The 11,229-nt window shown below is 43.0% G+C and overlaps 1 protein-coding gene across 1 annotated transcript; it reads right to left on the reverse strand.

The window, feature by feature from the left end:
* Positions 1-1,417: 1,417 nt before the first annotated feature.
* Positions 1,418-10,358, reverse strand: LOC310755008 (uncharacterized protein). Its single transcript, XM_083631681.1, has 5 exons — positions 10,116-10,358; positions 8,917-9,780; positions 7,332-8,575; positions 5,470-6,721; positions 1,418-2,219 (listed from the first exon to the last, which is right to left on the reverse strand). The coding sequence occupies exons 2-3, from the start codon at positions 9,698-9,700 to the stop codon at positions 8,538-8,540; spliced, it is 822 nt and encodes a 273-aa protein (XP_083487807.1). The 5' UTR covers positions 9,701-9,780; positions 10,116-10,358; the 3' UTR covers positions 1,418-2,219; positions 5,470-6,721; positions 7,332-8,537.
* Positions 10,359-11,229: the final 871 nt, after the last annotated feature.

Genomic DNA, 11,229 nt, shown 5'->3' on the forward strand with positions numbered 1-11,229 from the left:
CTGCCACTGTTTCAAAGGGCTAAAAAAATATAAAAATTCATACAAAATCACCCGTACCACCGATTCTCTTGCTTTCAATGCCAAACTGCTCCATTTCCTCAGCACTTTAAGACTGCCCAGTACCTTCCATAATCCCTCAAGCGGGAGGTCACGGTCACGTACACCCAGGAAAGACCTCATTGATGCCAAATCACCCAGTCTAGCCCTTCCTCCAGGCTCGGCCGGGTGACAGACTATGCAAACTAAGACCCCATTGTTCTCTTACCACCGGTACTCAGAACGTGCCTTTCAATACATGTTCCAACTCTGCATGTTTCCCCCTCCCTCCTCCATATGTTAATCCCGTGTAACCCACCCCTTTTCTGATGTAATTGTGATGTAGCAATGATGTAGTGATGATGCCTTTGAACTGTATCTTGGGTAATGGTGGGAAGTTTTAAAAGTTCATGTCACCCCATCCTCGGGGTTCAATCTTGCCTTGAACCTGTTGCGCAATAAACGTGGATCTTCTCCAACTTGCTCCAGTCTCTGGCTGCGCTCCTTTTGTTCCGCAGGGAACCGCGGACTCAGTCCGATGAGCTGGGTGGCAGAGCAGCCTCGCACCTAGATTTTCCATAACAATGTCTTGTATATATAATAAATGTTCATAAATGTACCAACCAAGCACATACATAGATATGTGGACCACATGTCTGGAGCAGCTCAGGAAGACAGTCCTGAAACCATTTAGACTCCCAAACTGACCAAATGTTTTCTCTGCAAGGAGGGAGCGGGTGAGGGAACCTTCCCATTGTCTCAGGAATTGGGAAATCACCATCTCAAAGGAAGGGCCAGACTACCAGGAAAGGGAATCAGATAAGGCATTATCAGATAACCTGGCAGACAGGAAAAACAACAACATTCACATTTCTGTTGCAGACCGCCTTTTCTGTGATGTAGGTATGATGTTTGTGGGGGGTGGTCTGGGGTTACACCCCTTCTGTGATGTATGTATGATGTATGGAGGGGTGGTCTGGAGCTCCAGGGCAGGGAATTTAAAATGTCTATATAAGGGCAGGCACACCTTAGTTGGGGGTTCTCCTCAGGGGAGCACCCTGTTGCAGCAGATCAATCAAGATCAGGCTTACTAGCTACTTTGCTTCTCAATAGTCTCTGGTTGCCTCTGTTGTTTTCTCCTACCGATGGAGAACCTACAAGGGACTCTATAAAGGGCTCTTGTGTCCCCCATAAGGGAAGAAGGGCAGCTTTTGTTTACAACAGATGGCACCCCAGATGGGATTCAAGGGGGGCAAGGAAGGACTGGTGATCCAGCGCGCACCAGGCCATTTGCCAGGAGGAGCCACCAGTCCTCTAGTGACCCCAGGGTCTGGAAAGAACTGGAGTTCCAGCAGGGCTAACCAGAGGAAGCAACGCTTGATCAGGCCAGCCACAAGTTGACTTATTTTTTAATATAATCTTTATTGATTTAAATTACACACATATATAAAGAATTTGCAATCTCATACTGCAAAAAAAGAAAATTAAAGAAAAAACAATGAAGAAAAAAGGAAAGAAGAAAATACAGAAAAACAAAGAAGAAAAAGCAGATTTAAGTGCATAAAAAAACTTAAACTTCCTAATTAAATAAAAAAGACTTGTGACAAAATGAGGCTTCCGTTCATTCTCATTGTACTGTTTATACTGCCGTTGTCCCCCCCCCCCACCAAGTTTTATATTCTTTAATGTTGTTCCGGTCTACTCCACAAACAGTATTTGTTGTGTTTACAGGTATCACTCAAGTTCTGCTAATATGGTGTGGTTGGCACAATATGATCTTATAGAATCCTTAAATATTCTCCATTCTCCAAGTATTTTCTGGTTCAATACTCCTCTAACTCTTCCTGTCAGTTTTGCTAGCTGTAAATATTCTAACATGCGTATATGGCTTCTCTTGTTGATGTCCACCAGGGTATTTTTGGCTCAAGTAGTCCTTTATATTTATTCCAGATTTTATATCACGATTTTCTTATCACATGGCTCAAAAATCCCCTGTGGACCTTCACTTTTTTGTATATTAAGGAAGCATGGAATCCAGACCGATTCTCGTGGCCTTCCAAGTCTAATAGGTCCGTATCTTTTAGTGTAATCCAGTCTTTTATCCAAACCAATCCTGCCGCCGCATGGTAGAATTCCAAATCTGGCAATGCAAAACCACCCTTCTCCTTTTTATCTCTTAATAACTGGTGTTTAATTTTAGTATATGTGCTGCCGAAGCGAGCACTAAGGACTAAAGTAGAAAAAAGAATAATATGGGACGCAAGCAAAGCCGTGATGAGAGGGTTTTTGATACAACAAAATACATTAAAGAAAAGGAAACAAAATGAGAGGAAGGAAAAAATTCTGGAAAAAATAAAAGAAGGGGAAAAGAAACTAAGATCGAAGCCAAAATCACAAGAGATTTTAAGAGAAATCAAACTTTATCAAACACAATATATGGAACTGACGAACCAAGAACTAGAGTGGAAAATTAAGCAAATGAGACAAAAGACTTTTGAATCGGCTGATAAATGTGGCAAGTTATTGGCTTGGCAAATAAAGAAGAGACAAAAACTCAACACGGTAACAAATATAGAAGTGGAAGGAAAAAATATAAGCAACCCAGCTGAAATCTGAAACTGTTTTCAGAACTACTTTAGACAACTTTACACACAAGGGCCACAAAAAGAAACAGCTATACAACAATTCCTCGAGAAAAATGGGCTGAAAAAGATTCCGCAGGAAAGTAAGACAATTTTGAATCAGGAGATATCAGCACAGGAAATAGAAGATGCCATTCAAAACATGACGTTGGGCAAATCACCTGGGCCGGATGGACTGACTTCCAAATATTATAAAGTTTTAAAGGCAGGGCTTATACAACCCTTGAAGGAAGTCTGCAATGAGATCATGGAGGGGAGGAAGGCACCCGATACGTGGAGAGAGGCCTATATCACACTTATACCAAAGACAGAGACTGAAAAGACTCAACTTAAGAACAACCGACCCATCTCGTTATTAAATGTGGATTACAAAATCTTTGCTGATGTTTTAGCAAGGAGATTGAAAAGAGTTTTGATGGAGGAGATTCATGGGGACCAAGCGGGCTTTCTCCCAAAAAGGCATTTGTCGGATAATGTAAGGAATATAATTGACATTTTGGAGAAGTTGGAAGTGAACATAAACACTAAGGCTGTTTTGATATTTGTGGACGCCGAGAAAGCCTTTGACAACATTTCTTGGAGTTTTATGTTGAAGAGCCTCCGGGGGATGGGGGTAGGCCAAGGGTTTGAGAATGGTATAGGTGCAATCTATTCTGAACAGAAAGCAAAATTAATTGTAAATAATGTGGTTACAGAAGAGTTCAAGATAGAAAAAGGGACACGACAGGGGTGCCCTATCTCCCCATTACTTTTTATATCGGTCCTGGAGGTTTTGCTTAATATAATTAGGAGGGACCAGTTGGTTAAAGGGATTCAGGTCGGAGCTAAACAATACAAACTGAGAGCATTTGCAGATGACCTAGTACTTACATTGCAAGAGCCAGAAGCTAGTACGAAAAGAGTTCTGGAAATAATCCAAGAGTTTGGTCAATTGGCGGGATTCAAATTGAATAAGTCTAAAACAAAGGTATTGGAGAAAAATCTAACACAGGTGGAAAAAGAAAGGTTTCAGAATGAGACAGGGTTGACTGTGGTTAAAAAAGTCAAATATTTGGGTATAAATATGACAGCTAAGAATGTGAATTTATTTAAAGATAATTATGAAAAAACTTGGACAGAAGTGAAAAAAGACTTGGAGATTTGGTCAAGTTTAAAGCTTTCCTTGTTAGGTCGAATTGCAGTTATAAAGATGAATGTATTGCCAAGAATGTTGTTTTTGTTTCAAGCATTGCAAATAATGGATAAAATGGATTGTTTCAAGAAGTGGCAAAAAGATATATCTAAATTTGTCTGGCAGGGCAAAAAGCCCAGAATTAAATTTAAGATATTAACGGATTCAAAGGAAAGAGGAGGGTTTGCCCTGCCAGACTTCAAACTTTATTATGAAGCGGCAGCTTTCTGCTGGCTGAAAGAATGGCTGCTTCTTGAAAACACAGACATTTTGGATTTGGAAGGTTTTAATAACATTTTTGGGTGGCATGCATATCTGTGGTATGACAAGGTTAAAGCACATAAAAGCTTTAAAAATCATATTGTCAGAAAAGCACTATTAAATGTTTGGGTCAGATATAAAGACTTGCTGGAAAATAAAACTCCAAGGTGGCTGTCGCCAATGGAAGCTAAGGCAGTTAAAAAGCTAAACATGGAGCCTAAGTGGCCAAAATATTGGGAAATTTTAGAAAAGGAAGGGGACAAACTGAGATTGCAGAGTTTTGAGAAATTAAAAGGGAAGGTGAGAGATTGGCTGCACTATCATCAAATAAATGAAGCGTTTAAATTGGACAGTAAAATTGGCTTCCAGGTGGAAAAATCAAAATTGGAGACAGAACTGTTAGAACCCAGTACGAAGAACTTGTCAAAAATGTACAATTTGCTGTTGAAATGGAATACAAAAGATGAAACGGTTAAATCAGCTATGATTAAATGGGCTCAGGACATTGGTCATAATATTTTGTTTGCTGATTGGGAAAAGTTGTGGACCACCGGGATAAAATTCACGGCATGTAATGCCTTAAGAGAAAATATTATGAAAATGATCTACAGGTGGTACATAACCCCAGTCAAGCTTGCAAAGATTTACCATTTGCCTGATAATAAATGTTGGAAATGTAAAGAAAAGGAAGGTACATTTTTTCACCTTTGGTGGACGTGCCCAAAGATCAAGGCATTCTGGGAAATGATCTATAATGAACTTAAAAAGGTATTTAAATATACTTTCACCAAGAAACCAGAGGCCTTTCTCTTGGGTATTGTCGGCCAAGGGGTGTTAAAGAAAGATATAACTTTTTTCATGTATGCTACAACAGCAGCTAGAATACTCATCGCGAAGTACTGGAAGACGCAAGATCTACCCACACTGGAAGAATGGCAGATGAAGGTGATAGACTACATGGGTCTGGCAGAAATGACGAGCAGAATCCGAAACCAGGGAAGAGAAACAGCGCAAGAAGAATGGAAAAAATTCAAGGACTATTTAAAGAAATATTATAAAGTTAATGAAAGTTAGAATGATGTTGGATTAGAAAGTAAATGGTTACTATTAGCAATGGTTAAGACAAGGAGAATAAGGAAGATTAGTCTAAATTTTAATTAAAATAAGGGAAGATTTGCTGAACAATTGATAAGAATTTGGAATACAGAAATGGGAGGTATGAGGAAGTCGGGGAAGGAAGGTATAAGAAATTAGGATATGAAATGGTACATGTTTTTTGTTTTGTTTTGTTTTTGTATGTCTGTGTTTATATGGAAAAAAATTTTGAATAAAAATATTATTAAAAAAAAAATTAATAACTGGTGTTTAATTCTCGGTTTCTTTCCACTCCATATTAATCTAGATATTTCCTTTTTCCACTCCTTAAAACAATTCATTCCTCCTAAAATGGGCATTGTTTGGAATAAGAAAATCATTTTGGGGAGGATATTCATTTTCACAACCAAGAGGTGGAGTTTGGTCCAGGTTTCCATATTTTTTTAAAAAAATTCTTTCCATACTTTACTAGAATTGTCCTCATATAAATTTAAACTTTTATTTGAAATCCAGATCCCTAGGTAGTTAACCTTATTTTTAATTTCCAGGCCTGTTTCTTCTTGAAGTTCTTTTTTTTCTTCCATTGTGAGGCTTTTTGTCAGTAATTTAGTTTTTTGGTAGTTTATTTTCAGCCCCAGGCCGGCCATAAATTAATCTGGCAAAAGACCCTGGGATGGCCAGGAGCAGCGCATGCGGACGTGAGTCTAGGAATGGAGAAGATTGCGGGAGGGATTCTCTGAAACACCCAGCAACCCAGATTCTCATCCTTTGCTGTCTCTTTTGCTTACGGTCTTCACTCCCAGTCTTCCTGGCAAGAGGTAGCGAGGAGGGGGAGGGGAGAACGGGAGAATTGGGGTTCTGCAATTAGAGAGGCAATTAACTGCAAGGGGAGAACGCCAATCAAAGCTCTCATTCCCTGTCAGGGAACCTGAGATCTGAAACTTTTCCCTTTTCCCAAGGAAGACGCCCCAAGGCTGGTCCAATGGCCAGTTTGGATAGCAAGGGACTTGGGCTCGGTTTCCAATTTCTCTTTTTCTTGTAAATGCAGCTGCACAGGCAGCACCAAGATCCGGGAGGAAGTGACTGGTGCGCGTCAGAGCGCAAGGGCGTTTACAGTTCCTTTCCTTTCTCTCTGGAGCAGCCGGATTGGGCACTGGGCTGCCAGGCGTCCAATGGAAAGGGACTCTTTTCCCTAGAAGCAGAAAAGGTTGCTGGGACCCCATGGGATAAAGAGGGAGAAGGGCTTTGTAGAGTCCTTCGTAGAGAAGACGAACGACTGCCAGGTCAGAAAAGACCTGGGAAAAGGCTGGCGGGTTTTTGCTTTGGTTGAAAAATGGGATCCCCACATTCTAAGAGTTCTAACCGCCAGACTCAGAGGCATGCGCTGGTCGCAGCAGGAGGGGGAATCTCCCTGGATGCTTCAGCAGCCGGCCTCCTCTGGGTCTCCTGGCCCCCTCCTCTCCTCCCTCTGAGCCTGAACTGCTCTCTGCCCCAGACTCTTCCTGCTCACCAAACCCTGTTTCCTCCTCAGCTTGCAATATCTCCCCTTCTGGTCTGCTCCCTTTTCTCCCTCTTTCGGCTCATCGCCACCCCACCACCAGGAAGGCAGCCCTCCTTCTGAAACACCAAGAGAATAAACTGACAGTTCTCTGAATGGAGAGGAGCAGAAAGCGGAGTCCCTCAAGATCAGTATTGGGACCTGTGGCTTTTCAACTTGTTCATAAATGATCTAGACTTAGGAGGGAGCAGGGAGGGGGCAAAGTTTGCTGATGGCAGCAAAATGTCCAGGGTTGTTCAAACAGAGAGAGAATGCAAGGAGCTCCAAAAGGACTTCTTCAAAGGGAGTGAATGGACAGAAAATACAGCTCATTGTCAATGAGATTAAAGTGGTGCATGTGTATGTGTGGGGGGGGGGACACCATCTCAATATCATGTACAGGGTCATGGGGTCTGAACTGGATTTCCCTGTGTGCTCTAGACCAGGGGAGAGGGGAGCTGGTCGCAGCAGGAGGGGGAGTCTCCCTGGATGCTTCAGCAGCCGGCCTCCTCTGGGTCTCCTGGCCCTCTCCTCTCCTCCCTCTGAGCCTGAACTGCTCTCTGCCCCAGACTCTTCCCGCTCACTAAACCCTGTTTCCTCCTCAGCTTGCAACATCTCCCCTTCCGGTCTGCTCCATTTTCTCCCTCTTTCGGCTCATCCAACCACCAGTCCCTGGGCTCTGAGCCTTCTTCCCTTGTGGGTCCCCCAGCTGGTGCCTCCCCCCCCTCACCAGCCAGTCCATGACAACAACAGCAGCCACAGCACTGTGGTCCTCTGGTAGGAAAACTCCCGAGTAGCATGAGTGAATAAAAGCTTCTGGGACTATGGAAAAATACTCTCTTTCCCAAACCCTAGAATAAGCAGGAACTCTGGGGTTGCCCCATGGGGTTCATGAGTGAAGATAGCCCCCCCAGGAGACTTCCCTGGACCCTGCAGCCCCTCCTTCCCCCTCTTGAAATTAGGCTTGGGGGAAATCTCCCATTCAATTTCAGTATTTCAAGTTTTCTTCAGAACGCGCAGGGCAGGAGGCAGCGATGAAGTTCTGGTGAAGAAGCAGTGCTGGGAGATCATGCGGTGGGGGGGGGGTGACAGAGTTTGGTGCAAAAACCAAAAGTACTTTCATCTAAAATTATACTCACCATTGTGAGATGCTGCCTTCATTATTTCATTATTATACAGTTTTACATATAAACACCAGAACTTCACATATGCCTCATGCTTTTAGGAATGATTTCCTGCTGAGTTCATTGCTCAGAGTGGACTCTGAGAGGAAGACGTCCCACACTCCATACATCTAAATGGGTTCTCCCATGTGAGAGTCCCTAGATGTTCCTTAAATAAAGGTAAAGGTAAAGGGACCCCTGACCATTAGGTCCAGTCGTGACCGACTCTGGGATTGCGGCGCTCATCTCGCTTTACTGGCCGAGGGAGCCGGCGCACAGCTTCCGAGTCATGTGGCCAGCATGAGTAAGCCGCTTCTGGTGAACCAGAGCAGCGCACGGAAACACCGTTTACCTTCCCGCTGGAGCGGTACCTATTTATCTATTTGCACTTTGACGTGCTTTTGAACTGCTAGGTTGGCAGGAGCTGGGACTGAGCAACGGGAGCTCACCCCGTCGTGGGGATTCGAACCGCCGACCTTCTGACCGGCAAGTCCTAGGCTCTGTGGTTTAACCCACAGCGCCACCCGCGTCCCTGTTCCTTAAATACTCCATTATAAATAAAACACTTTCTGCAGTCTTTTCATTCAAACTGATTCTCCTGAGTTTGTTGATGGTTTGAAGGGTTTCAATTCTTAAAGTTCTTCCTGTCCATGAGTCTGTTGATTCTGAACTTCCACTAAGAGTGAACCTCCATCTACTTTCCTGATATTTATATGGTTTCTCCTTTGTGTGAGTTTGTTGAAATAAATCAAGGATTCCACTCTGACTGAAGCTCCTTCCACAGTCCATACCTTTAAATGGTTTCTCCCGTGTGTGTCCGCTGATGTTTTCTAAGATTTCCACTGTGACTGAAGCTCTTTCCGCATTCCATACATTTAAATGGTTTCTCCCCTGTGTGTGTCCGCTGATGTTTTCTAAGATTTCTACTCTGACTGAAGCACTTCCCACACTCCACACATTTAAATGGTTTCTCCCCTGTGTGAGTCCGTTGATGGTTCCTAAGGTCTCCACTCTGACTGAAGCTCTTTCCACACTCGATACATTTATATGGTTTCATCCCTGTGTGAGTCCGTTGATGTTGTCTAAGGTTTCCACTTCTACTAAAGCTGTTTCCACACTCGATACATTCATATGGTTTCTCCCCTGTATGAGTCCGTTGATGTTTTCTAAGGCTTCCACTATCACTAAAGCTTTTTCCACACTCCACACATTTAAATGGTTTCTCCCCTGTGTGAGTCCGTTGATGTTTCCTAAGGTGTCCATTATCACTAAAGCTCTTTCCACACTCGATACATTTATATGGTTTCTCCCCTGTGTGAGTCCGTTGATGTTGTCTAAGGCTTCCACTTTGACTAAAGCTGTTTCCACACTCGATACATTTATATGGTTTCTCCCCTGTATGAGTCCGTTGATGTTTCCTAAGGTGTCCATTATCACTAAAGCTCTTTCCACACTCGATACATTTATATGGTTTCTCCCCTGTGTGAGTCCGTTGATGTTGTCTAAGGCTTCCACTTTGACTAAAGCTGTTTCCACACTCGATACATTTATATGGTTTCTCCCCTGTGTGAGTCCGTTGATGTTTCCTAAGGTGTCCATTATCACTAAAGCTCTTTCCACACTCGATACATTTATATGGTTTCTCCCCTGTATGAGTCCGTTGATGTTGTCTAAGGCTTCCACATTTACTAAAGCTGTTTCCACACTCGATACATTTATATGGTTTCTCCCCTGTATGAGTCCGTTGATGTCTTCTAAGGCTTCCACTTTCATTAAAGCTCTTTCCGCACTCCATGCATTCAAATGGTTTCTCCCCTGTGTGTGTCCGTTGATGTATTTTAAGGTGTCCACTCTGACTAAAGCTCTTTCCACACTCTATGCATTTAAATGGTTTCTCTCCTGTGTGATTCCGTTGATGTGATCTAAGGCTTTCACTATGACTAAAGCTCTTTCCACACTCCATGCATTTAAATGGTTTCTCCCCTGTGTGGGTCCGTTGATGTCTTCTTAGGTTTCCACTATTGCTAAAACTCTTTTCACACTCAATACATTTATATGGTTTCTCCCCTGTGTGGGTCCGTTGATGTCTTCTTAGGTTTCCACTATTGCTAAAACTCTTTTCACACTCAATACATTTATATGGTTTCTCCCCTGTATGAGTCCGTTGATGTGATATAAGGCTTGTATTACAACGGAAGCTCTTTCCATACTCGATACATTTAAATGGTTTCTCCCTGGTGTGAGTCAGTTTGTGCAATTTAAGGTGTCCACTCTGACTGAAGTTCTTCCCACACTCCCTGCATGTAAAACATTTTCTCTCTGTGTGAGTCCGCTGGTGTGTTCTAAGTTTTGCATTGAAACAGAAGCTCTTTCCGCACTCCATACCTTTAAATGGTTTCTTTCCTTTTTGTGTTCGTTGATGTGAACTATGTGTGCTCATTCAGTGAAGCATATTCCACATTTCACACATTTTAATGCTATTCCTAATGAAATGAAAGGTGCCTTGTCCCCTGCAATTCTGTCTTCTCCATCACCTTTTTCAGTTTGGGTTTCAGGAAAGAGAACATAGGGGGAAAAGGACACATCAACCACCATTAGCACCTTCTCTTATTTCAACATCTCCTACATTCTCCCATGTCCTCCCCATGTTCCCACTTTTTAGGAAATGAAAATGGTATGATGTCGAATGATAGTAATGCATCAGCAACCTTTCATAACCCTAAATCATCTTTAATAACACAGCATGATCTTGGAATACCGTTGTCCTGTGGGACTGCCTTTCAAATCAAGTGGTTGCCCCCATTTCCACCTCTAGATCTTCATGAATCACCTGCACAGTCCCGCTGACCTCAGGAGGTCCATATAGACCATTTTGGGAGACCCAGGCCTTCATCTTTTCTAGGGACTGTGGTCTGGGTCAGTCAGAGAACTAAGGCTTGGTGCTTGGGGTCAGCTGAATGGGTGCTCAGGGAAGCTCCTGTTCTTGGAGATGGACCTCTGTCTACATGCCTCAGATTGCATGGAGAGAGCAGGAGAAGCAGAAGGAAAGCAGCTGGCACATGGGAATCCCAGGCGGAAACACCCACCCCCATTGCTCCTTATAATAATGATGCGCTGCCTGATCCTCTGCTTGTCTTCTGACAGAGGACTATCCTAATCTCGCACTGAAAAGCAGGATATTCAAGGCAAGGAGATAACTGTACTTCATGGTAGGTAGCCATATTGGTCTGACACAGCTGAAGTAAAAAAATAATAAAAATAGTCCAGCAGCACCTTAGGATCTTGGGAGAAAAGCAATGAGGAACCTAGACAGCATCTTAAAAT

This window comes from Podarcis filfolensis (assembly GCF_964270895.1).
Source record: "Podarcis filfolensis genome assembly, contig: HAP1_SCAFFOLD_80, whole genome shotgun sequence".
NCBI lineage: Eukaryota > Metazoa > Chordata > Lepidosauria > Squamata > Lacertidae > Podarcis > Podarcis filfolensis.

Excerpts from the sequence above, each read along its gene's own strand:
- LOC310755008 (XM_083631681.1), bottom strand. The coding sequence starts at position 9,700 with ATGGAGTGCGGAAAGAGCTTTAATGAAAGTGGAAGCCTTAGAAGACAT. Across the intron at positions 8,576-8,916 it reads TGGAAAGAGCTTCAGTCAGA|TTCAGAATCAACAGACTCAT; the intron begins GTGGAGACCTTA and ends TCTTAGTGGAAG.